Source organism: Prionailurus viverrinus, chromosome B1 (assembly GCF_022837055.1).
Source record: "Prionailurus viverrinus isolate Anna chromosome B1, UM_Priviv_1.0, whole genome shotgun sequence".
Taxonomy (NCBI): domain Eukaryota; kingdom Metazoa; phylum Chordata; class Mammalia; order Carnivora; family Felidae; genus Prionailurus; species Prionailurus viverrinus.
In genome coordinates, this window is record NC_062564.1 from 166,179,573 (window position 1) to 166,206,833 (window position 27,261).

At 38.8% G+C, this 27,261-nt stretch overlaps 1 protein-coding gene across 11 annotated transcripts in view; it reads left to right on the forward strand.

Moving 5' to 3' along the window:
• The window catches only part of CORIN (corin, serine peptidase), a 259,284-nt gene that overhangs the window by 207,558 nt on the left and 24,465 nt on the right, over positions 1–27,261 (forward strand). For all 11 annotated transcript variants that reach the window (XM_047857503.1, XM_047857505.1, XM_047857506.1 and 8 more), the window contains 4 exons: positions 843–972; positions 21,266–21,382; positions 23,682–23,731; positions 23,880–24,054. In XM_047857503.1, coding sequence (XP_047713459.1) covers positions 843–972; positions 21,266–21,382; positions 23,682–23,731; positions 23,880–24,054 — 472 coding nt within the window. The remainder of the gene's footprint in view (positions 1–842; positions 973–21,265; positions 21,383–23,681; positions 23,732–23,879; positions 24,055–27,261) is intronic.

The following is a 27,261-nucleotide window of genomic DNA, read 5'->3' on the forward strand; positions in this document are numbered from 1 at the left end:
GAAAATAAAGAGAAAAAAATGTAAAATGCTAATGGAAAATCCAACAAACTATATTCAAAGTTTTGAAATAAATTATTATTGATTATTTTTAAAAAAGCGGGTCTTCCGTCTTCCCTGTGCTCTTGCTCTAGATCCAAAGGAAATAGATATCTACCTAGCTCCTTACATGGACAGGACCTAAAGGCATCTCCCACCAGTATCCAGTGTTGCAGTTTGTAATCTTGGGTTTGATTAATTCTGTTGTTCCATACTCATCATCCTTCCATTCACTGAGCTCTTATTTCAGTCTTTTGCATCATCTGGCCACACCATGATCATCATTTGTGCTGTGATTAATTGCACAGTGTTTCACAAGTAATCTATGGCGTAGGAAGTAGAGAGGATGCTCTATTGTAAAATAGGAATTAGAGCATATACCAAATTAGTCCTAACTTAACATCGCTTGCCTACCCTTGCCTTCTCACATACTCTCTTGAAAGGAAATGAAATGAACAAAGTGACAACTAACCCCTGATAGCTGTGCAAATCACTGGATAAACTCAAGGGATTTGAGTGCTGCCTCTGGTCGTCTTGTAAGTCGTAAAGAAAAGTTAAGAACTGCCCATGTCTTTCACTAGAGCCTGTGGTTCCTGGAGGGCAGAGAACATTTCTAATTCACTTTTTGCAGTCTTCCACAACACTGAGAGCAGTGCTAAGCACAGGGCAAGCACTCATCAAGTGGTTCTTAATTAAAACAATGAAACACAAACGCAAGCAAAGCAAAAGCATGTTAAGTTAGCCTTTGGTTTCCTGAGCAGAAATGTTTCTAATTAGGGTTTTCCCTTTCTTTTTTTTCTCTGCAGTGACCCTCTCTAAAAATGTGAGCTCCTCCTCATTCCTGACGGCTCACAGATCTGCCAAAGAACACCACGTGTGTGCGGATGGCTGGCAGGAGACGTTGAGTCAGCTAGCCTGCAAACAGATGGGTTTAGGGTAAGGTCAGTAGTTTGTAGCACTGATGAGTTTCTCAGAAGGCTTCGTGGAATTGGCAATAACATCTTCCTTATGAATGCAGAGTGAGTTAGTGTTCTCACATAGAGCCCTCCAGAGCATGGGAAATGAATCAGGTGAGAGAACCATATTTAATGACAGGCACCTGCTCTGAAGAGGCTGCGGTGAAAAGCCACTTTGATGAAGCCTCTCACTACATGTAAATGCAGTAATTGTATTTTAACAACTTCTGAAAGGAAACACTTTGAGTGTTTGCAAAAGCATTAAGACGGTTTCCTCCAAGCAACCTGGATGGGGAAATATTGAGGTTTTTCTCCCAAGAGGTACTGAAAATTTCTTTTTAAGCAACACACATTTTTTAATAAGTTGAGAAATAGAACTTAAAGTTGACGGCATTTCACTTTACCCTCAGTAGTAATTAGGAAACGTAAATCAGGAAATAATTTGCCATTTTGGCTCCTTAGTAGAATGAAAAGACACTAACTCTGGCTTTGATACAAATAGACTGAAACCTATACTTTGAAAGTTGGATACTTGCTATGTTGTGGGGTTTTCTTTTTCAGTTCTGTTGGGGATGGAAAGCAATAACTGAGGGTCTTAGATGTATATGTGAGGATATGTATTCACATATATATTTTTTTACCCCTGCTGTATGTGAGATTTGGGGGGAAATGTGGAAATGATGGAAATAAAAGACAAACAAATATTAAAATTCTAGAATAAAAAATTGAGTAAATGTCATTTCCCAGGATTCCACTGAACAAACTTGAAACAATTTTTCAATAATGAGCTATGAATTATGGGATAGAAACTAGCAGCGCATTTTTGTTATCTCAGTTTGAAGAGTGACATAAATCCCAGTATCTTCAGCCTATTTTCCCCATGTAAAGTCTTACATCTTTGGAAAGTTGAGTAACTGATGCTACTATGTAAGAAAGAACTTTCAACTTTGCCAGAGCGGAAAAATTATATCCATCAAGATCCATTAAATTATACTTCATTTTCACAACATCCTTACGGATATCTAAATGAAATGGTATGTGACTGTGATCAGAGATAAGTGAAAAGCCTTTTGAATGAGCTTTATTTTCCTCTCACCAAAACATAGGTTATTTCTTAATATGAAAACTGGATTAACATAATGATCGATAACTCTGTTGAGAGTTCTGAGGAAAAGTCGCAACCGCAAAGATTTTGCCAGCCGAAAAATTCTTCCGACAGGCCACCCTGCTCTATTATAAACAGAAGGGATCTTGTTTTAAATATTCTCTTTGATATCTCTTCTAATTTTTTTGTATATTGGATTTTCGTTTTTTGTTTTGATGAGATACATATAACATAACTCACCATCTTAACCATTTTAAAGGGTAAATTCAGTGGCATTTAGTGTATTCACAATGCTATGCAACCATCTCCATTATCTGGCTTCTTTCACTTAGCATAGTGTTTTTATACAACTATGGACCAGCATTTCATTGCTGTTTATGGCTGAAAAAATATTACATTGCATGGATACACCACATTTTTAAATCTGTTCATCCAACGAGGCACATTTTGGTGGTTGCCATCTTTGGCTATTGTATGCATATTGGATTTTTTTTTTTACATTTCTTACGCTACTTTCTTCATTTCCTTAAAATAGTGGGAAAATGTTATTTCAATATATTAGATATTTAAAATGGAAAAAGACATTTAGATTTTTTTTTAAACATACCTTTATTTCACAGAAAGGCTAGGAAAGTCTGAGAGAGCAGTGTGGCTGGAAAACCATAAGCATTATTTGAGTGAGTTAATGGGTAAGTAGTGATAAGTCTTTGAAGGAAATGAGTAGGAAGGGTAACCTTAGTATTTTTGTACTTTCTGATTGCCGTCAAGAGAACTCTTCAGTTTTCTTGGGTAGATCGTGAATTGACAGAAGTCTGGAGAGCCAGGCTGGGGCAGGAATGAAGATAATGGGCAAGAAGAGGCCATTGATTCCTACAGTAGGAATGGGCTACTTAGGAATCTGCTCTGTTCCCACTGTCTCTGGTGAGTCGCAGCTGTACTGTGAATTCACAGTTCTGCCACTGATGCCTCAAACTCTAAGTAACCCTGCATCTGAGTCATTTCCTCTAGATTCAAAGTCCCTACAGAAAGGTCTGTCTGGCCATGATTAGTCATTGACCTACACTCCAGCTGCCAAAGGAAGGGAAAACATTATAGCTGTCCTCTTTAAGCTTCTGGAGTGGAGTAGGTCTGTCTTTATACCTTCAAACATGCTTTACACCCAGAAACTTGAAGCTTAAAGCACAACCCCAATTAGTTCTATTCAGTATGTCTTTCCTATTGGGTTTTTGTTTTGTTTTGTTTTGTTGTTGTTGTTGTTGTTGTTGTTTTGAGAATCTGCTTATGGGCCTTGAACTAGAGTAGGCATTATGTGGAGGATGCAGGGGTGAAAATATCATCAAAGAGCTTACCATGTAGTGGGGAAGACACATAAGGAAACAACCTAGAACATAAAGTTGTTGGAAAAAACTTCCAGACTCTTTGTCATCTGAGAATGGTTCATGTACAGCATAGCACCTGGCATACCTATTAGAAGTATGTAAGAAAAATATTCAACTCTATCATTGTCTTGATATTATAATATACATTTATTAAGTCATTCATTTAGTCATTCAGTAAACATTTATAGAGAATAACGTTGTAGTGTAGTGTCCCAAACTAATATACTTTAACTCCAAATGCAGGGAGGGTACAGGTTGGAGTTAGTTTATCAAAATGTAAGTCTAGACCGAATTACATGTTTTGCAGGGCTTCTATTGAAATACTTTCATGATAGAGGCAGTTGATTAAAAAACCTACACTTGGAGTTTTTCAGATGCAAATTACACCTTCCATGTCTAACAGCACAAATGCTCAGCTCTCAACTAAGTGCTTGCCCAAATGAGAAGATTGAGAGTTCTTTGCTGAATCTGTACAACTTTTTACGCCCATCTGCAGATATCATGAGTTCACCCCAGCCTGGAAGTATGATGACTATTTGATTAGACAAGGATATAAATCAGCCCCTAATTCTCATGACAGTATATTGACTTTGCTACCTACATGCCCAGTATTAGAAACATATGGACATTTATTTAATCAACAATACAAATCAGAATTTAGACTGCCCTCTAATACTTGCCAAATGTTCAGCTCAGACATCTGGTATTTGAGAAAGTTGGTCTAAGAGAATGTGATTCTCGGTGTCCCTTGGCTTCATAAACTTTATATAAAACCAGATCATCTGGAAATAGGCTATTCTACTTTGACAAAAATTCCTATGTGGGATTGGTTGAAGTTTGATTTTGTGTCCTAATGTTTTAGAGTTGGTCAATAGAAGCACCAGGCTTCCAAAGAATATTTCTTTATTTTGGGCTAAACCACAAAGATAGCCTCAATTGTATTACCTGAGAGTCGCTGATAAAAGGATTTATATCGAAATTTTTCCCGGAAGTGTACTTCCAGGGAAAATCTTCTAACTTCAGATTCCATTTGTCACATAAGGATGGTTTCCTTATTGATTGACTTCCATGAAACTCGTGAAGCTCAAAGACAAGACTAAATCCTGTGTGGTAGTAGATTCAGCCCAGGCTGCTGGTCCTGTACAAGGAAACCATGGAAAAGAAGCTTGAATCCTTATGGTCTTTTTTAAAAATATACAATATAATTCATATACCATAAAATTCACTCTTTAAAAGTGTACAATTCAGTCATTTTTAATATATTCACAATATTGTGCAGTCATCACCACTGATTCCTAAACATTTCATCACTTGGAAAAGAAACCCCATGCCTCTAACAGTCATTCCCCGTTTCTCCTCCCTAAACCCCTGACAAACACGACTTTCTGCTTCTAGAGACTTGCCCATTGTGCACGTTTCATAAAAACAGAATCATCTAATATATGCCTTTTTTTGTCTGGTCTCTTTCACTTGGCATAATGTTTTCAAGGTTTATCTATGTTTTATAATATGTATCAGTGCTTCATTCCTATCTATGGCTGACTAATATTCCATTGTGTAGACATATCCACACTTTGATTATCCATTCCTCAATCGATGGATATTTGGGTTGTTTCCATTTTTTTGGCTTGAAAATGTTGCTAAGAACATTGATGTACAAGTTTTGTGTGAATGTATGTTTTTGGTTTCTCCTGGGTGTAGACTCAGGACTAAAATTGCTAGGTCAGATTTTTAATTTTTTGAAGAACTGCCAAACTGTCTTCCAAAAGGGCTGCACCACATTATACTTTTCCCAGCACTGCATGAGGGTTCCAATTTCTCCATATCCGTGTCAATACTTGTTATTATTTACTTTTTATTTTAGCCATTTTATGACTAAAAGGTATCACTCTGGTTGTTATTGAGAATATGCCGTAGGAAGGCAAGAGTAGAAGCAGCAAGACTAGTTAGGAGGCCACTGAAGTCATCCAAGTAAGACATTTGGGTGGCTCAGATCAGAATGGTAGCAGAGAACATGGTGATAAATGATTTAATCCTGGATATATTTTAAAAAGTGGAGCCAACAGGACTCCCTGACAGATTGGATATTGATTGGAGATTGAGAAGAGTCACGAATGACTGAAAAGTTTTTTTTTTTGACTCAAGCAACTGTAAAGATAGTATTGTGGTAAACTGAGATGGGGAAGACTGTAGATGGAGCAGGTCTGGGGAGAAAGATCAGTTCTGTGATCTTGTGAAATTTGGGATGTCTATTAGCCAAATGGACTCTAGTCTGGAGTTTAAAGTTGCTTTTTAAAAATTTTTTAAAAATTTGCATCCAAATTAGTTAGCATATAGTGCAACAATGATTTCAAGAGTAGATTCCTTAGTGCCCCTTACCCATTTAGCCCATCCCTCCTCCCACAACCCCTCCAATAACCCTCAGTTTGTTCTCCATATTTAAGAGTCTCTTATGTTTTGTCCCCCTCCTTGTTTTTATACTATTTTTGTTTCCCTTCCCTCATGTTCATCTGTTTTGTCTCTTAAAGTCCTCATATGAGTGAAGTCATATGATATTTGTCTTTCTCTGACTAATTTCGCTTAACATAATACCCTCCAGTTCCATCCATGTGGTTGCAAATGGCAAGATTTCATTCTTTTTGATTGCTGAGTAATACTCCATTGTGTATATATATATATATATATATATATATATATACCACATCTTCTTTACCCATTTATCCATCGATGGACATTGGGGTTCTTTCCATACTTTGGCTATTGTTGATAGTGCTGCTATAAACATTGGGGTGCATATGTCCCTTTGAAACCCCACACCTGTATCCCTTGGATAAATACCTAGTAGTGCAATTGCTGGGTTGTAGGGTAGTTCTATTTTATGTTTTTGAGGAACCATCATACTATTTTCCAGAGTGGCTGCACCAGCTTGCATTCCCACCAACAATGCAAAAGAGATCCTCTTTCTCCACATCCTTGCCAACATCTGTTGTTGCCTGAATTGTTAATGTTAGCCATTCTGACAGGTGTAAGGTGGTATCTCATTGTGGTTTTGATTTATATTTCCCTGATGATGAGTGATGTTGAGCATTTTAATGTGTTGGTTGGCCATCTGGATGCCTTCTCTAGAGAAGTGTCTATTCATGTCTTTTGCCCATTTCTTCACTGGATTATTTGTATTTTGGGGGTTGAATCTGGTAAGTTCTTTATAGATTTTGGATACTAACCCGTTATCTGATATGTCGTTTGCAAATATCTTCTCCTGTTCTGTCAGTTGCCTTTTAGTTTTGCTGATTGTTTTCTTCACTGTGCAGAAGCTTTTTATTTTGATGAGGTCCCAGTAGTTCATTTTTGCTTTTGTTTCACTTGCCCCCGGAGACATGTTGAGTAAGATGTTGCTGTGGCCAAGATCAAAGAAGTTTTGCCTGCTTTCTCCTCTAGGATTTTCATGGCTTCCTGTCTTACATTCAGGTCTTTCATCCGTTTTGAGTTTATTTTTGTGTATGGTGTAAGAAAGTAGTCCAGGTTAATTTTTCTGCATGTTGCTGTCCAGTTTTCCCAGTACCACTTGCTGAAGAGACTGTCTTTATTCCATTGGATATTCTTCCCTGCTTTGTCAAAGATTAGATTAATCTTTGTCAAAGATTAGGTTTGTGGGTTCATTTCTGGGTTCTCTATTCTGTTCCATTGATCTGAGTGTCTGTTCTTGTGCCAGTACCATACTGTCTTGATGATTACAGCTTTCTAGTATAGCTTGAAGTCCGGGATTGTGATGCCTCCTGCTTTGGTTTTCTTTTTCAAGATTGCTTTGGCTATTTAGGGTCTTTTCTGGGTCCATACAAATTTTAGGATTATTTGTTCTAACTCTGTGCAGAATGCTGGTGTTACTTTGATAGGGATTGCATTGAATATGTAGATTGTTTGGGTAGTATCGACATTTTAACAATATTTAAGTTTTACTTAAAATATTCTTCCTATTCAGGATCATGGAATCTTTTTTTCCTTTTTTTGTGTGTGTATTCTTCAATTTCTTTCATATGCTTTCTATAGTTTTCAGTGTATAGAGTTTTCACGTCTTTGGTTAGATTTATTCCTGGGTATTTTATGGTCTTTGGTGCAATTGTAAATGGGATCGATTCCTTGATTTCTCTTTCTGTTGCTTCATTGTTGGTGAATAGGAATGCAATGCATTTCTGTGCATTGATTTTATATCCTATAACTGTGATGAATTCATGAACCAGTTCTAACAGTTTTTTGGTGGAATCTTTTGGGTTTTCCATGTAGAATATCACGTCATCTGCGAAGAGTGACAATTTGACCTCCTCCCGGCCGATTTGAATGCCTTTTATTTCTTTGTGTTGTCTGATTGCAGAGGGTAAGACTTCCAATAGTATGTTGAATAACAGTGGCGAGAATGGACATCCCTGTCTTGTTCCTGACCTTACGGGGAAAGCTCTCAGTTTTTCCCCATTGAGGATGATATTAGTGTTGGGTCGTTCATATATGGCTTTTATGATCTCGAGGTATGCTCCTTCTATCCCCACTTTCTTGAGGGTTTTTATCAAGAAACGATGCTGTATTTTGTCAAATGCTTTCTCTGCATCTATTGGAGGATCATACGGTTCTTGTACTTTCTTTTATTGATGTGATAAACCATGTTAATTGTTTTGCGGATATTGAACCAGCCCTGCATCCCAGGTATAAATCCCACTTGGGGTCTCTGTCTGGTTTTGGAATCAAGGTAATGCTGGCTTCATGGAAAGAGTTTAGAAGTTTTCCTTCCATTTCTATCTTTTGGAACAGAATAGGTGTTAACTCTTCCTTAAATGTTTGGTAGAATTCCCCTGGAAAGCCATCTGAAGTTTTTGTTTGTTTGTTTGTTTCTTTGTTTTTAAGTTTTACTTACTTTTGAGAGTGAGAGAGAGAATGCAGACTGGGGAGGGGCAGAGAGAGAGAGAGGGAGACAGAGGATCCAAAGCAGGTTCTGTGCTGACAGCACAGAGTCCAATATGGAGCTCTGTAACTCACGAACCATGAGATCATGATCTCAGCTGAAGTTTAATGCTTACCTGACTGAGCCATCCAGGTGCCCCTCAAGTCTGGAGTTTATTAGAGATGTTTGAGCTAGAGCTATATATTTGAAAGTCACCTGGATACAGACAGTATAAATTTATGGGACTGGTGACATAATCAAGAGAGTGAATTTATGTATTTATTTTTTAATTTTTCTTAATGCATATTTATTTTTGATAGAGAGAGAGATAGAGCGTGAGTGGGGGAGGGGCAGAGAGAGAGAAGGAGACACAGAACCTGAAGCAGGTTCCAGGCTCTGAGCTGTCAGCACAGAGCCTGATGCAGGCCTCAAAGTCACAAATAGCGAGATCATGACCTGACCTGAAGTCTGATGCTTACCTGACTGAGCCACCCTGATGCCCTAAGAGCGAGTTTAGATAGAGAAGATAAGACCAAGAGCTGAGCCCTAACATTAAGAGGGTGGGAGAAGAGAAGTAGTAAAGCCAAAGGAGATGAGAGAGGACAACCCAGGGGTAGGAGGATGTGATATCCTGGAAACCAAGGGAAGAAAGTGTATCAAGGCAGAAGCAACGGTCAGTTGTGTTAAAAGTTGCTGAGAAGTCAAGTAAAATGAGGGCTGAAAACTGACTTTTGGTTTCAGCAATGTGCATGTCATTGGCATGAGTAGTTTTAGCGGAGTGGGTGGGGCAAAAACATAAGATAGTGAAAGGAGAGAAATAAAAGATAGTATAGAACTTTTTGGAGGGGGCCACCTGGGTGTCTCAGCCGGTTGAGCGTCCGGCTTCGGCTCAGGTCATGATCTCTCGGTTTGTGAGTTCGAGCCCCGCGTCGGGCTCTGTGCTGACAGCTCAGAGCCTGGAGCCTGCTTCAGATTCTGTGTCCCCTCTCTCTCTGCCCCTCCCCCACTCATGCTCTGTCTCTCTCTGTCTCAGAAATAAATAAACATTAAATTTTTTTTTTTTTAAAAAAGAACTTTTTGGAGGGATTTTGTTGTAAAGAGGAGCATAGAAATGTGAGTAGTGGTTGGTGGTGGAAGTAGGATTAGGAAATGTTTGGTGCCTCCATTTCCTGGGAAGCACTCAGTATCCCGTGGATAAATTATTAATAGGGACCTACCTGCCATAGTAGGAACATCATGTTCAATTGCTGTTGTATGTTTGTGTTCCTCCAAATTCATATGTTAATTCCTAATGTCAAGTAATGGTATTAGGAGGTGGGGCCTTTGGGAAGTGTTTGGGTCATGAGAGTGGAGCCCACATGAATGGAATTAGTGTCCTTGTAAAAGAAACCCCAGAGAGCTCTTTCACCCCTTCCACCATGTGATGACCCAGCAAGAAGATGGCCATCTTATTATAAACAAGGAAGTGGGTATTTACCAGACACCAAATCTGCCAAGACCTTGGTCTTGGATTTCTCAACTTCCAGAACTGTGGAAAATAAATTTCTGTTGTTTGCAAGCCACCCAGGCTATGGTAATTTGTTATAGAAGACTGAATAGATGAAGGTAGAAATAAATAATTTCTCTGGAAAAATCTTTCATTTCACATATTTTTTTTTTTAACCAAAATGTTTGGACTATTTTCCCCAATTAGTGGACTCACCATAAACTATTTCATCTGTCTTTAACTTTGGACCCCTTTATACGCTCCTTCTCTTTCAAGACTGACTTGTCTTTTATCCGTGTTCCACGGGCACATTCTTTCCTGCTTCTGTGTCTTTGTCCATAAATGTCCATACATTTCCTCTCCAAATTCTCAGGGCCTCACTCAAGCCCCATGACATCTGTGAAGACTTTCTCATCTGCATGTCTTTTTTTCCTCTCTATACTTTCTGTGGTACATAAGAATTGGTATTACACAATTTCCCTCTTAATTCTACAATGCCATACCATTTTACTTTTATTTTTTTATTCTTTATCTTATTTCCCAGAAAGGTTATACAAAATAGTAATGGCTAATTTTCATTGTGTGCCAGGCTGCTCTGAGTCCTTGATATATATCAACCCAATTTATCCACACTATAATCTCGCAGTAGACATAGCATTATTATTTCTACTTTATGTATGAGGAAACTGAGGCTTAGATCAAGGAACTTTGCTAGGTCACAGAAAAATATGGTGCCGGGATGCAATTCCAAGCAAAGGCAAAGGGCCTCGTGGGGAGTAGATCCTCTGTACATCCAGTTAATCAATAAACGTGACCCGATTGATGTGGCCAACCAGCTTCTTAAACATAAATCCCTTTTAGTATTGCTCCCTTCAGGATTTTTGGTGCAAGTCTTAGTACCATACCACCTAATGATCTTATCATTGTGGCATTTTTTTAAAAGTCGATTTATTTATTTTGAGAGAGAGAGCGAGCAAGTGTGAGCAGGGGAGGAGCAGAGAGAGAGGGAGAGAGAGAATCCCAAGCAGACTCTATGCTGTCAGCGTGGAGCCTGACACAGGGCTGGATCTCACAAACCTGAGCCAAAATCAAGAATCAGCCACTTAACTGATTGAGCCACCTAGACGCCCCCATTGTGGGATTTTTAAGTAGATAGTAGTGAGGAGGTGCAGCAGTGGAGAAAATTCATCATGCATGCAGGACAACAATGTAAGTGCTTTTCGGTTTTCAAAAAGCCACTTATAGTAATAAGTAGATGGTAGGCATATTCTGAGTAGAAGTTAGCTGAAGCACATCCATAAAAAGTTGTTTTCTTTCACACAGCAGCTTCACGGTTTTTCTGGCAGGCACGTAGCTTGGGCACAGGGAATTCAATCCTACACATTTCCAAGAAGCTGGTTAAGTGACTGCCTGGGTGAGAAGAAAATCAGATAGTCCAGAGTGTGAGTGTATCGTTCCCTGGAACGTGTTATTCTGGAGTGAGGATGAGGAATAATTTCGCGAAGAAGTGCTGTATCCTAAAGGAAGTAAAAGTGTTTTTTTAAGTTCTTCCATGAGACTACTGGGTATGAGGCTTTAATAAACAAAGCAAGGGAAGTCTATCAGTTGTCCTGAAAGCATTGCTGTATGATCGCCAACAGCAGGCTCTACCAAGAATTTAGATATTTGTTAGAAAACTGAATCTCGGGGTGCCTGGGTGGCTCAGTCGGTTGAGCGGCCCACTTCGGCTCAGGTCATGATCTCCCGGTCCGTGAGTTTGAGCCCCGCGTCGGGCTCTGTGCTGACAGCTCAGAGCCTGGAGCCTGTTTCAGATTCTGTGTCTCCCTCTCTCTCTCTGTGACCCTCCCCCATTCATGCTCTGTCTCTCTCTGTCTCAAAAATAAATAAACGTTAAAAAAAAAAATCTAGCAAACTGAATCTCAAACTGTGTTGGTAGAGTTAATGAATATTTTATGAACTTAAAAGGAAACTTCTCAGTGGTATAGAGAAATTTGCCGTTATTAATTAGAATGGAACTATGTGAAATTCTGAATTAATCAGATTGTTTTTTACTCTCTTACATTCCATTTTGTGGTGAAGAGTTTATCAGTGGAGAATGGACTCATATCCTGATTTTTAAAACCAACAGATGGTTCTCCAGAATTAAGTACTGTCAAGACTCAGCTTTTAGCCAAAAATACCAGGGCTGATGTGAGCCAGAAGATTCTAGAATGGAAAAAATGCATCTCCATAATGTCTCTGGGGGACTTGGATTCCCCAGTCATCATAATGAATATAGCATTGCCATTGGACATAAATATGAGTGAGTTCTGGGAAGTTAAGAACGTGATTTAAGATAATCCATCAATAATTGACCAAAGAGGCCTGTATTCTTTCTGTTAGAAGTCCTTATCTGGCAGCTTACTCATTTTGGAACTTTTACCAGAAGACTCCTGGTGATGACTAACTTTAGATCTGTTACCTTTTTCATAGTGTCTTTCAAACTTACTGCAGTTTGACCGGCTTTTACCTCCAAGACAAGACTGACAATCAGCAATGACATTATCTGCATGGCAAACCCACTAGTCTTTTCTTATTATTTATATAGTTTGGGCTCAAAATCCAATTCTTACTCTGGCCTGTAAGACACTGGCCCCTCCCTCCCTCTTTTCTAGCATTCTCCGCGTGTCCGTGAACTTTAGACACGATGACCTTATTACTGATGTTCAAACTGAAAACCCATTTCCACCTCAGGGGCTTTTGCCCTCATTGTTCTTCCTGCTTGGAATGCTGATCTGTAGACCTTTATGTGGTCACCTCCCTCTCATCATTCATGTCGTCTTAGCTCGTACATCAAACACTTAGGCCTTCCTTAGCAACCCTAGTTGAAGCAGCTTTCACCCACACCAAGTCACTCTCTGCTTATTTTGCTTTCTTCAAAGCACAGTATTAGAAATTATTTTTAACATGTTTGTTATTTGTTTCTCTAACTAAAATAATAGCCCCTTGAGGAAGGGACTGCGTCTAAATACAACACCCTTGTGTTGTCTCCATTCGCATTACACCTTATTAACCCCATAGTCATCAGGTTTAGCCTTTGTCCATCTGACTGCATCATTTGTTTAATTCTGCCAGGATAATGTTCCTCCTGAGATCCAATTCACCTTACAACATTATCAGCTTGAACACTTACGGAGTAACCCAGTATTTCATTTATGAACATAAGTCAAATCTAATTTCTACCCAAGTTTTTATCCTTCCTACCTCTTCTAAACAGTAACAAAGGAACATGTAGAATCTTGACTCTGAGGCATAATCATCTTTTAAGTAAAAAATTTCAATTAAAATCACTTGTAGCAGACATTTATTAAGTTGCTTCCCTGTATCCCTTCCTTTCGGGGACTTGCTTCACTCCTCATTCTATCCTTGGGATCCAAATGGGAGCTGCCATTTTGTACATGAACCACTCTTCTTGGCCTCAGTGACTGGTTGAGGGGGAGGGACCTAACCCAAGCTGAACCAATCAAAGGACTTCACTTCTAGGTCACAGTGATTGGATTTGGGATACTTAAAGTTCTTCAACGAGATTTGGTTTTGGTTGAGCTAGAAGAAGAGACTTCTTTCCTTTTTGTTCACGAAGATGAATGAATTTGGGTTTAGAAGAGCAGGCAAGCTGTCCTCTGGTTTGTGGAAAGTCACATGGAGACAATAAAGCCACCCTCACGTCACCTCCTGCTTCTTCTCACAGAAGAGGGTAGATGAGAGGTAGAGGGTCCTGAGGGCTCTTGGTTCTCTGGCACCCACTTTTCTGAAGACCATCCACATCTCCTTAGAAATTGATTACATTTCTAGGTTTTCATACTCAGATATTCCAGTGGTATTTTAGGGGCTAAAATCCTGAGGTTTTTTGTTTGTTTGTTTGTTTGTGTAAAACTAGTAACTGAATATATACATGAAAAAAAAATATGTACATATATATACTTAATATATATGTATATATATACATATACATATGTAAGCGTACACTTATACACACATGTATATATGTATATATAATATGTATATATAAAATAAATATGTATATATAATATACATATAAAAACCTCAGTGTATGTGTGTGTGTGTGTGTGTGTGTGTGTGTATATATATATATATATACTTAAATCCCTGAAGTTTGTATTATTTTATCTTCTATCCAGAGACATAGTCTGTCTTAATTGAATAAAGGGGTATTTTCTATACTTCTATAGTTTTCAAGAGGCGGAAGAAACAGGCACTTGACAAAGCAAGACTTCTGTTAGAAAAATTAATCCTACTCTGGCTCACAGTCTTTCTGAATTAACGGAACAAAAAAATGGCGTATTGTAGTTGAAATTGGTAATCTCTGCTTTTATATTGATCAACTGAAAAGTGGAGACAAAGAGGAAACACTTTCTTTGAAACTAAACTCAAGCCACTCTCAATAAAATGTTGAATCTGTTTCTTAAAAAGAGTTTAAAAAATTTTCCAAAGGTTTTCTGCAAGTTATCAAAAAAGCCATGGAAATTTCTGCATAAAATAGACCAAAGGACCGAAGGAAAGAGTTGGATAGTGTAGATTCTTTCTGTTTAAATAATTTATTTTTTTAATGTTTATTTATATTTGAGAGAGAAAGAGAGAGAGTGCATGAGCCAGAGAGGGGCAGAGAGAGATGCGCACAAAATCTGAAGGAGGCTCCAGGCTGTCGGCACAGAGCCTGACACAGGACTCAAACTCACAAGCTGTGAGATCATGACCTGAGCCAAAGTTGGATGCTTAACCAACTGAGCCATGCAAGTGCCCTGGGCTAGTGTGCATTCTGAAAGAGGCAGACACTTTTGCTCAAAAGTGTACTTACCACTTGACCCCATGTACTCCGTTTGCTTCATAAGATTGAATTTTAAAAACGATCTAATGACATTTTAATTAAAAATTTTTATGATTGGTTGATGGTTTCACTTTTAATGATGTGTTTATTTTCAACAATACTTTTTAAAATTAATTTAATTTAACTTAATTTAACTTAGAGAGTGCACACACATGCAAGAGCAAGGAAGGGGCAGAGAGAGAGAGAGAATCTGAGCCACCCAGGCATTCGATATTAATTTTATTTTCTAACTTATGTTAGAATAATGTATAGTTAATAGTTATATTTTATAAACTTATATTTTACTTCATGTTATAATTTTAGATAAATATGGATTAAATACCTAGTTTTATTGATGTTTAAATTTTATGAAATATCAATACTGTGATTTAATTTAAATTCATAACATTCTCCTCTCTGCTTGGGGATAGTTTTTGTCACTTGGACCTATAGCTCATTGCCTCATACAGTTCTTATACTCTACCTCTGAGACAGACCAATGAATAAAATGATATGTCTTCAGTTAGGATTTCAACAAAAATATTTTTAGAAATACTGAGTTTACTGGAAAAATTAACTCAGACTTTATGCTGTCCTTTAAACATTACTACCAGGGGGAAGTTTTCCTGTATAAAGCATAAGCTGAGCTAACTTACCAGACAAATGACTCTATAGTGATACTCATTCCTGCTTTGTTTTAAACCTATTATGCTTTCTTGTCAGAATTTCCAGGTCATCTTTCTATTTGACAAAATAATTTAACTAATTTTTTTTTCAACGTTTATTTATTTTTGGGAAAGAGAGAGACAGAGCATGAACGGGGGAGGGGCAGAGAGAGAAGGAGACACAGAATCGGAAACAGGCTCCAGGCTCTGAGCCGTCAGCCCAGAGCCTGACGTGGGGCTCGAACTCCCGGACCGCGAGATCGTGACCTGGCTGAAGTCGGACGCTTAACCGACTGCGCCACCCAGGCGCCCCTAATTTTTTAATAACATGTCTAGTCTATAGAAACCAAACAGAGATAATAATGTGACAGTGTTCATGAAAATATTCCTGAATTCAGAGAGCTAAATGTTTAGTGGAGACGTTCCAAGTTCTGAACAGGATATTTAGAAGAGCAAATAACATATTTTGTCTACTACACTAGACATTTATATTTCAAGACCAACTGTTAGTATTGAAGATGAAAACTCAGATTATTTTTCCCCAGCAGTAGCCACAAGAGAACAAACTTTGCCCTGCTACTGAAATGTGTAACCTTTCTAGGTAATTCCTCCCCTGTTCTCTTGCTGCCAAAAGTGAAGAAGCCCTTGGTTTCTGGGAATTTGTGCTGACCTTCATTGTTTAAGTAAGCAACCCCAACATAAGGATAACACAAGCATTGAATGCCTTATTACTGAACACTGGGTGTCTTCAGTGTGGGAGGACAGGTCCGACTATCTAGAGATCTGGTTGCTCACCTAAGCCTTGAAATGCATCCATGTGTCATTCCTTTCAAAATGTCAAGATGTTTTAGAATTCTGGAGAAGTTCTATCTTCTCATTTTTGGGGGCAGAGGAAGAATTATACATTTTTAAATATATATATGTCTTATGGCCACACAATTCAAGAAGCAAATTTGGAAATCCTTTTGCTTTTCTGTGCAGTACTGCCCCTCGACCCAAAGCAGAGGGCCCTGGCCCTGGGCTCCATGATTTAGATCAGTGGTTCTCCACCAGGCTTAACTTTGCCCCTCAAGCAGCATTTGGAAACGTCTGTAAGACCCTTTTAATTGTCAGTCCAGGGGTGGCTACTAGCATCTCGTGGGTAGAAGCCAGGGATGACACTAAACATCCTAAAGAGCACCAGACGACTCCGCACAGTGAGTAATTATCTGGTCTAAAATGTCAACAGTGTCGAGGATAAGAAACCCTGATTTAGAGTGAACACTCCGGCCTTCCTCCCCAGCCATGCCTCACCCCATGGGGCAAGGAGTCTGTCTTGCCCACCTGGAGCCTGGTCTGCTATCTGAAGCAATGTCTTCAAAGTGTGGTCCCAGACCAGCGGCGGCCGCATCACCTGGGATCTTGTTAGAAGGGTAGCCTTTGTGGCCCCATCTCAGACTTACTGAATCAGGGAATCTGGGAGTGGGGCCAGCAAGCTTTGTTGTAACGGGTCCTCCAGGTGATGATGAATGCCAAGGTTTGAAACCACTGTTCCAAAGAGGCCAAAATCCTATATTCCGAGCCTAAAAGATACGTTGGTCAAGATGGCAAGATAGAAACAGGTGAACACAGGGGAAGGGAAGGAAAAGTAAAATAAGGTAAAAAACAGAGAGGGAGGCAAACCATAAGAAACTCTTAAATATAGAGAACAAACCGAGGGTTACTGGAGGGGAGGATAGTGAGGCTAAATGGGGGATGGGCATTATGGAGGGCACTTGTCATGAGTGCTGGGTGTTATATGTGAACCACGACTCATTAAATTCTATTCCTGAAACTAATACTACACTATATGTTCAGTAACTTGAATTTAAATAAAATCTTGGGGGAAAAAAAAAGGGAAGATAGAAGACATGTTCTTTAACAACTTGTGAATTTGATTTATAACATCTAAATATGTAGACATATCTTATGTGGGCCTCCATTTGTACCCTTACTCACAAATGTTTGGCCCCCACGAATGTTTGGGATGGGTCTGTATCTGTGTCTCAGTTTTCTCAGACTGTCAGGCTGTCAAATGAGGGCACTGGATTAGATTGTCCCTTATTTTCTTTCTCTGTATATGATTTCATGGCTGCTATAGAAACATTCAGGGTTGATTATATTCCCTGCACACACTTTCTTAGGATACAGTGACTTTGATGCCTAATTACTAGTAAAATGGGTTTTGCTCTTTCGCTGTCTACCCAACAGACTTTCTTTAATTTGGTAAAATATGGAAAAAGGTAAGTCAAAATCACTACCGACTGTCAAGCCAAATTTGAGCAGCTAAGTTCCAGATACCTTTTAATAGCATGATTTACACTTTGTGCATAGTTATAAAAGTTAAAAAGTCCTTACACATATATTCTTGATGAGTATGTAAATTGCCATTAGTGTTTGAAGGGAAAATCCATACTGCGAGGCAAAGATTTCCATTTTGATTTGATACTTTTATATCTAGGAAATTATTTTTATTTTGGGAAACTGTGCATGTAGGCAAAGGTGAACAGTTAAAAGGGTTAACTGCTGTTTTTTGTTGTAAAAAAAATTGGAAACAGCCTACCTGTGGGTTAATAGTGGGCTGGGTAAGTAAATGTATGTACATCCATATAATGGTAAAACTCTGCAGCTGTAAAAAGAACACAGCATGTGTTGTTAATGAAGAGGGACCACGTGGTGTTCGAAGTGTTAGGAGTGGTCCTCTGTCATCAGACCACCAGGATTCAAATCCCAGTTCTGCCATCTAGTCACTGTGTGACCTTGGGCAAGGTACTTACTCTCTTTTTACCTGAATTTTTTCATCTCCGAAAAAGGGAATAATGATGCCTCCTTTCCAACATTGTTGAGAGGATTAAAGAAGATAAAATAGTGCAGTTGACAAACGTTAACTATTTTTACGGAAAGCCTTCCAAGATAAATCACTAAATAAAAATATCATCAGTACAACACAGAACAAGGTGTGTAGATTAAAAAAAAATACAACAGAAAACAAGGTGTATGGACTAAAAAAATCTATGTATATATACATGAATTACAGCTAAAGCTTGGCAAGGATACTCTCAGATGCTACTTATGGAGGTTGTTTCTATACATCTGGAATGGGAAGAATATTTTTTCACTGTATAATTTGTATTATTTTTTCCAGGTATAAGTATTTTTTAATTTTAAAAATTATCTAAAGAAAAAATTTTAAAAATTGAAATCACACAGATGCTCAGATTCTGTATGATGGCAGAAATACAACCATATGGATTTCCTGATATTTTTTTTAATGAGCCATAGAATGGCATTTCTGGGGCTGAAAGATTTGTTTTTTGTGTATGAAAAGCATTCTAGTATTTAAGAATTTCATGGGAAACTAATTTTTGTAATGACATTCCCCTCTCCTTGATGATGAATTTCTTATATTTTCCACTTGATGTAAGTGAGAGATTCAGACTAAATTGCCTTTCTTGTTGGAGATTAATGAATGAAATGCAGAAACATCCCATGTGCCTTGCTCTGTGGAGACCTTTTTTCAGGGTAACTGAAGTTGCCTTGCAGATTGAAAGACTGAAGTTTCCTTTGCAATGATTTTTCTATCCACCATCGGTGCAAATCCTATGCTGAATAGACCTCCCTGTGCAAATCCCTTTTGCCTTATAAATACCTGCCTAAAGAATGACTTAAACAACAAATTTAATCTGATGCTTATCTTCCTTTGTCTTTTGGCCAGTAAAATGCCTGGAGTTAGGAGGCTCCCAAGTTGTTCTACCACAGAACATAATTCTCAGGATGCAGGTATCAGGAGAAATACTGTCAGTGGTATTTGTGACCTCTGTCTGACATTGAAAGTTTCCCTCTCACTATGCCTCCACATACGCAACTTCTGAGATTAACAGAAAGCCATACTCTCATTTTGGTCAAGGACAAGGAAAACCCTCATTTTGCAGTAGGTTTTGTGAACTCTTCAACGACCTCACAGTTCATTCAAGTTTCTAACTAAATTTAAATCTGGTGGAACTCTTCTTAAAGTGTGGTCAGGGTGCATGCTCTTTGCTTTAACATCCAGTGATTAGAATCCATTCATTATTAAGGGCTCTGTTTTGTTTTTTTCTTTGGCTCTTATTCTGTCATCAGTTCTCTTTAGAGGGTTTCCCTCTTTTTAAAAGTAACAGGATTTGGGGAAGGTTTTGTTCCTTTTGTTTTCTATGATGAGATTAGTTAAATCTCATAAAGTGAAAATTTTAGAAATAATTTTTAAATAATAATCAGCTGCAATGTTCATTTCCCTTTCAATGCCACTGAACCGAACTTTGCTTCCCTTTTGTGCCCTCTACACCACCCCCTCTTTTTTTTCAAAAAGTGTCATCCATCTGTTATTGGAAAAGAAAGTCACTAAGCATGAAGACTTGATGCTGGCACAATTTCAGGATTTCCAGGTTCATTTGAACCCTCAGTGCTGTTGCCATTGTCCTCAGTTATCTTTGATGTGTTTCTTCAAACACTTCCACCAGGGAACGAATCCATATACCTGTCACTTTCCTTGTCATCATGAGCCCCTGACATCCCCAACTTTCATCTGAGGAGCTCACCTTTTACTTGGAAAGAAAGATAGAGGCTATCTGATTTGAAGTCTCTACTCCCCTCCAACTTCAGCAAAGTATCATCTTCCTTCCAGGTTTAGAAGCAGCCCTCCTTCCTCCTGTCTAAATTCATTCCTCCACCTCATCTACCCTGGGGCTTCAGGTGATGGAACTGCAAAAGGTTTTCGGCAAATACAGATGGCCTAAAAGAGCCAATTATTTCATGAAGAATAGAATATTTTACATAAAACCTGCATACTTTTGAACCCCAATTTTCAATCTTTGGATTGAAAACCCAAGGTTTTCAATCTTGGATGTGGTGTAACCATATGTACTTGAATGATTGAATAAGACATTCACAGAAAAGGATTCATAGAAGTTGATTAAGAAGACAGGTAAAGAGGAAAATAATAGTGTTTAACTCCCATTTCTATTTTCCAGAGTTTTTCCTGACTTTTGGTGCATAAAGATTTTATAGTATGTTGAGAAAAATCATTACAGTTTTGTGCTGTCTGAATAGATATTACATAGCAATCAATTTACTTATTTACTTCTTTAGTTTTTACTGTATTTACTTCATTTTAAGGTATCGCTGCATTGCAGGATTACATTGGGCAAGAAGAGAGGAGAAAAAAATCCCAGGAAGATAAATTTTATCTTGCTTTTTTTGATCCCTGCCCGAAGTTGCTCTTGTTTTTGAGATATTGGAACTTTTATGTCATATACGTTAGAATTCGAACACCTCACAAAGTTCAAGTACATGTCAGTGGAGAGCATGATTAAAACAGCTGTAACAGTTGAGATTTTTATTGCTTTAGTATATACTTTTAGTAGCTTCCTCTTCTATTGATCACATTCCGTGCCAAATTTCTAATACAACCCCCCCCCCCTCTTGAAATATTGACTTATAATGTAATGTTTCTTTTTAGGTTTTTTTGTTTGTTTTAAAAAAAATTTTTTAATGTTTATTTCTGAGACAGAGAGAGACAGAGCATGAGTGAGGGAGGGGCAGAGAGAGAAGGAGACACAGAATCAGAAGCAGGCTCCAGGCTCTGAGCTGTCAGAACAGAGCCCGACGCGGGGCTCGAACTCACAAACCATGAGATCATGACCTGAGCCGAAGTCGGTCTGTCAACCAACTGAGCCACCCAGGCGCCCCTGTAATGTTTCTTTTTGAAAGAGAATGAGTGTTAAATAATGATATGGCCTGTCAAAGATCACTGTGCTTTGAATATTTCATTGTTATTTGTCCTTCTATTAGAGAACCATCTGTGACTAAATTGGTACAGGGACAGGAGCAAGACCAGGAGTGGCTGACGTTACACTCCAACTGGGAGAGCCTCAATGGGACCACTTTGCATGAACTGCTGGTAAAAGGGTAAGACAGTCTTCACAAGAGCTGTGTAGAGTGGATTATGGAGCAGGAATCTATCATCAGGGGCTTTCTCCTGTTTCTAATTTAGCATAATCCAAATGTATCACATCAATAAAGAACTTCCATAGAATGGTGATTGGCCTTCATATTTCAACATTGTTTTGCTTTATCTCTTCTTTCTAGACACAGATTCTTTTCTCTTGCTAATTACATTTTTCTTTAATGAAGATTACAGAAACTATTATGGTGAAGGAAGAGGAACTTAGATTCTAATTTTGGAGCTTTTTCAAATCCTATCCAAAGTAAATTCTCATGTCTAATATCCTACAGATGCTACATGGAACTAGTTAGGAGGGAACTGAAGTGATGAGAACTGATCAAACTTGGAGAGTCTGAGGGAAAAATTGACACAAAATGAAATTATAATCGAGTAGCCTTGAAAGTCCACTTGCTCTGGTCTTAAAAAACCTACATTGTATAGGTAGACAGAGAAACTATAAGCTAGTAAACAAAATAAATTTCAGATATTTGGAAATACTACAAAGAAATTAAAGATAACAAGATAGAGAGTAAGTAGGAGACAGGACTTCAGGTTGTGGGAAGGCAAAAAGCAAACATGTGTTTTCTGAATTATATAACTCATTGATACAAATAATTACACATATCCCCATGCAAATTTACCAAGAAATGAAAATATAGCAGATCCTCAAAAGGGAATGTGGACATGGCATATTTAGGGATACTTCTTTTTTTCTGAGAGGTCTAGGATTCTAAGCATGTCACGGTATTTTTTTTTAATTTTTTAAAGTTTATTTAGTTTTGAAAGAGACAGAGACATAGTGGGGGAGGGGCAGAGAGAGAGCAAGAGAGAGAGAATGCCAAACAGGCTCCATGCCCCCAGTACAGAGCTCGATGCGGGGCTTAAACTTATGAAACCATGAGATCATATATACTAAAGCAAAAACCGTCAAAACTGAGTCAGTAGCCTAACTGCTTAACTGACTGAACCACCGAGGCGCCCCATTGACAGTCTCAAAGTATCTTTTGTTTTTTTAAATGTATACTGTGAATAAATGCTTCATGGTTGAAAGAAAACTCTGTGATTGAAACTTAATATTCCCTACACTGAATTCTCTTGTGCAGTCACATTGATAGATGCTTAAACATGGCCCATGTTCTTACCTTTAAAGGTTAACCCTGGTTTTTAGAAAAGTCTTTCTTTACTGAACCCATTATTCCTGTAATTCTACTGACTGGTTCTGATCCTGCCATCTAGAGTTACATGGAATAAATTTAACTCCCTTCTTCTTGTCAGCCAATCATAGATCCACATTAAAATTTTATTTTAAGTTTACTTATTTTGAGAGAAAGAGAGAGAGAGAGCCAGAGAGAGAGAGGGAGAGAGAGAATCCCAAGCAGGCTTCTCACTGCCAGCACAGAGCCTGATGTGGGGTTCGAACCCACGAAACTGTGAGATCATGACCTGAGCCAAAACCGAGTTGGATGTTCAACCAACTGAGTCACCCAGGCAGGTGCCCTAGATCCACATTTTATTATTACAAGTATCTTCATGAATCTTTTCCAGTCTAAATATTCAATTCCTTTATCTGTTCTCTAACTTTCTGAAGTAATATTTTATCTTTCTAAACTATTTGCAACTTGTTTTGAACATCCACACCCTCTCCCTAAGCATAAAAATCTGACATGCTCCTTTCTCACTAGAGATTCTAAGAAATCACCCAATTCCCTTGCCTTCCTCTCCTTACTTTGAAAATTATGGTTTGACATAAGACTCTTAAAAACTGAGAATAAACTGAGGGCTGAAGGGGGTGGCAGGGAGGGGAAATTGGGTGATGGGCATTGAGGAGGGCACCTGTTGGGATGAGCACTGAGTGTTTTATGGAAACCAATTTGACAATAAATTTCATATTAAAAAAAAAGAAAAAAAAAGAAAATTATGGTCTGAGTCAATATTCTGGGCGGTGCCACCAACCAAGATGATGTGGGAGACTTTGCTAAAAGTAGTTTCTTTTCCCACACATGTGAAAATATATTATGATGATATTAAATAAACTAAAAAAAAAAAAAAAAGTAAACATCCTCCATATGCTGTCATTTCCAAGATGGTATTTGACAATAGCCCTGCCTCAAGAATTCCTGCACCAGTACAGATAATCATTACTCAAAGAATACAACCTCTGGGAACAGTAGAACCTATGTCTTGCTTTTCGGTGGTAAAGTGTTTGAAGTGAGTGATAAATATGTGACTTAACACTATGCCATTTTATGTTTCCAAATCTAGGCAGCCTTGTCATAGCGGAAGTAAGATCTCTCTTCTGTGTACTAAACAAGGTGAGAGAATTAGTGGTGTAGCAATGGAATACGAACTTAACTGGGTTGGCTCAGGGCAAAAACAATAACTTGCACTTAACAGCAAAGATCCAAGCATGGAGCTGGGCTTGTTGGTGAATCACCCGCTGTCTTTCCTGCTCCCTGGTAGACTGTGGGCGCCGCCCTGCTGCCCGAATGAACAAGAGGATCCTTGGGGGTCGAACGAGTCGTCCTGGAAGATGGCCATGGCAGTGTTCCCTGCAGAGTGAACCCAGTGGACACATTTGTGGCTGTGTCCTCATTGCCAAGAAGTGGGTCCTGACGGTTGCCCACTGCTTTGAGGGGTAAGCTCCATCCTTCGGCTTTGCCTCAACCTGATCATTCTGTCACTCGGGCATTCTTAGTGTCTTATATAATTCTGCGAAGCCACTTCAGTGCAGAAGCCACAGTTGATTTACTTCCTTGATCTGCTTAGATTTTCCTATCCTTGATGTTGTCATCCTATGTATGTGCTGATCACTTACTGGCAATCATATTGTTTATGATTTTTCCCTAAAGAGGGGGGAAGTGGAAGAAAGAGGTTTAGAAGGTTAGCCCTCCAGCTAGCATTAGTCTCTTTTCCAGCCCCCTTAAATATGTCAACTACATCTGAAGTTCAACAGAGGGGATTTATGTTTCCTATAGTGAGGTTAGCTGGAAGGATTTGTGAGGAGTTTGAGAAGCAGAGTTAAAGGTACCCCCAATATGTGTATTAGGGTTCTCAGAGAATGAGAGAGGAGGGGTAAAATTATTTTAAGAAATTGTCTCATATGATTGTGCGGGTGCTGGTGGGTCCAAAACCTAATGGTGTAGATTGGCAGCCTAGAGTCTCAGGGAGAGGTTCAGTTTGAATGCGAAGGCAGACTGCTGGCTGAATTTCTTCTTGCTCAGGGGAGACCTGTCTTTGTTCTCTTAAAGTCTCCAGTTTATGGGATGAGGATAATCATATTATGGAGGGTAATCTGCTTTATTCAAAGTCCACCAATTTATTTATTTTTTTTTCAACGTTTATTTATTTTTGGGACAGAGAGAGACAGAGCATGAACAGGGGAGGGGCAGAGAGAGAGGGAGACACAGAATCAGAAACAGGCTCCAGGCTCTGAGCCATCAGCCCAGAGACTGACGTGGGGCTCGAACTCACGGACCGCGAGATCGTGACCTGGCTGAAGTCGGACGCTTAACCGACTGCGCCACCCAGGCGCCCCCAAAGTCCACCAATTTAAATGTTAATCTTGCCCAAGATACCTTCACGAAAGCATCCAGAACAATGTTTCACCAAATATTTGGGCACCATGGCCCAAATTTCATTGGCATATAAAATTCATCATCACAAGATGCCTGAAGGGACTAGAAAAATAAGATAAAGGGGAACCCTACCCTAAATTGACAAATACCACTGCACCTGTTCTATCGACTGTGTATTTTAGGAGCCAAAAAACCAAAAAACAAAACAAAACAAAAAAAAAAAAAAAAAAAAAAAACAAAGAAAGAAAAAGAACAAAAAAAAACACCCCAAATCAAACAGTAACAACAACAAACAAACAAAAAATCCAATTCTGGGGGTCAGACGTTTGGAGCTGACATAGCCAGCGCAGTTTGTCTCTGATCATCAATGTCTGGGGCCTTGGTTGAAAGATTCTAAGGCTGAGGGCTAGAAGGCAGGCAGTCGATGCTGCCTGTTGGCTGGGGCCTTAGTACATCTATCTCCATGTGGGACTCAACACCATGGTGGCTGGTCCCCCAGAACCAGCTGCTCAGAAAGGGAGCTGGGAGGAAGGTGTGTTGCCTTTTTTGACCTAGCCTCCAAAAACACACAAAGAGGCAGGTACCTCACCTCTGTGGTTGGTCGGAGCCCCCACAAGCCCCGCTCAGCTCCAAAGGGAAGAAGCAAGGAACTCTCCTCTCAGTAGGAGGAAGATTTGACGGCATGTTTTAAAATCACCACACCTTTTTTCTATTTATTTTTAATAATTTTACTTTACTCCAAAGTAAAATTAAATATTAAATAATAGCAAATATTCAAGACAAAATAACTCATAGTTCTATCACCTGACCAAATTGATTCTTTTCATTTGATCAGCTTAATTTCTAGAAAAAAAAATGCAATTTCTTCTCTCTCTCTCTCTCTCTTTTTTTTTTTTTTTTTGCTTATTCATATTTTTTCTTAGCATTGCCACTTGCTGTGTCGTCACGGGTCAATTCATTAACCTCTCTGGGCCACAGTTTTTTCACTTATGACATGAGGGAAATAATAGTCCCTACCTCACAGGGCTGGTGCGGGCAGTAAGTGAAATAGTCTTATGCAAAGCCTTGAGAACCATGCCTGACATTGATCAGTAAGCTCTCGATAAAGGTCAACTGTTCTTTTAAAAAATTACTGCTGAAAACGTGCATTCTACCTTTTCCCTTTGCAGTATCGCATGAGTATCTTTACATTTTGTGTATTTTTGTGTATTTTACAGATTTGCTGTATTTTTGTCTTCTCCCTTCTCATCGTCTTCCACAGTAACCCCTGTGATAGCCGAGGGAGTGTTCCTTCACAGCTGTGAACACATAGACTTTTCGCAGGGTGCCACTGTTTACTTCTACGATTTGGAATCATACTCTGTGCTTTTGTTTGTTAAGTTGTTTTTCTCATTTGATAATATATCATGGACCTCCCTCTAGGTTAATAGACGTGGCTCTCCCTCACTCTTTTTCTAGGTTAATAGACGTGGCTCTCCCTCACTCTTTTTCAAACCTAAATGATATTCCATTATATAGATTTACCATAACTTTTTCCATTATCCCCTAGTCGATGGACGTTCAGGTTAGTCCCACTTTGCTACCATTTTAGCAATACTGCAATACACCTTCTCAAGCACAGCTACTCACCTACTGGTCCTTGTTGCTATGGGCTACAGTCCCAGCATATATATTCAGCTCTACATGGGGGTTACAGAGATGAATACATGTTTCCTTCCTTGAAGTGCTAACCTAGTAAGGAGACAGACATTTAAACGAGTAATTAGAGTACAATTGTAAAATGGAAACGTGTATTTCCAGTTGATTGCTCGTTTGGGGAAAAGAAAATATAAAAAAAATCAAACCAGTACCTCCTCTTGAGAACTTTTAGTGTGTAAGACCCAAAGCAATTGGAAAAGTCTGTGTAGTATGTCAGGAAAATACACTACAATGTTATTGCTTTGGAAGGGGCCAGATGTTTCCAGATGCCTTTCCCAGTTTTGGTGTATAGCTCCGTGATAAGCAGAAGATGGTACTAGCAAGATTACATTCATCAAAAGATGATCACCTAAACAAATCCAACAGTACTCTTTACGTGCTAGCTAAACCAGGTTCATAAACCACTTTTGTCATTTCCATATGTGGTATCCAAGCTTCCTCTGTCATTGACAGCTCTGCAAAGTTAAGAAGAAACCTTGCATTCGAAAAGAAATATGTGTTTACAATTAAGGAAATGGATATAATATCAAAGGTCTTGGTGAAATTTCATGGAACACTAGACTTAACAC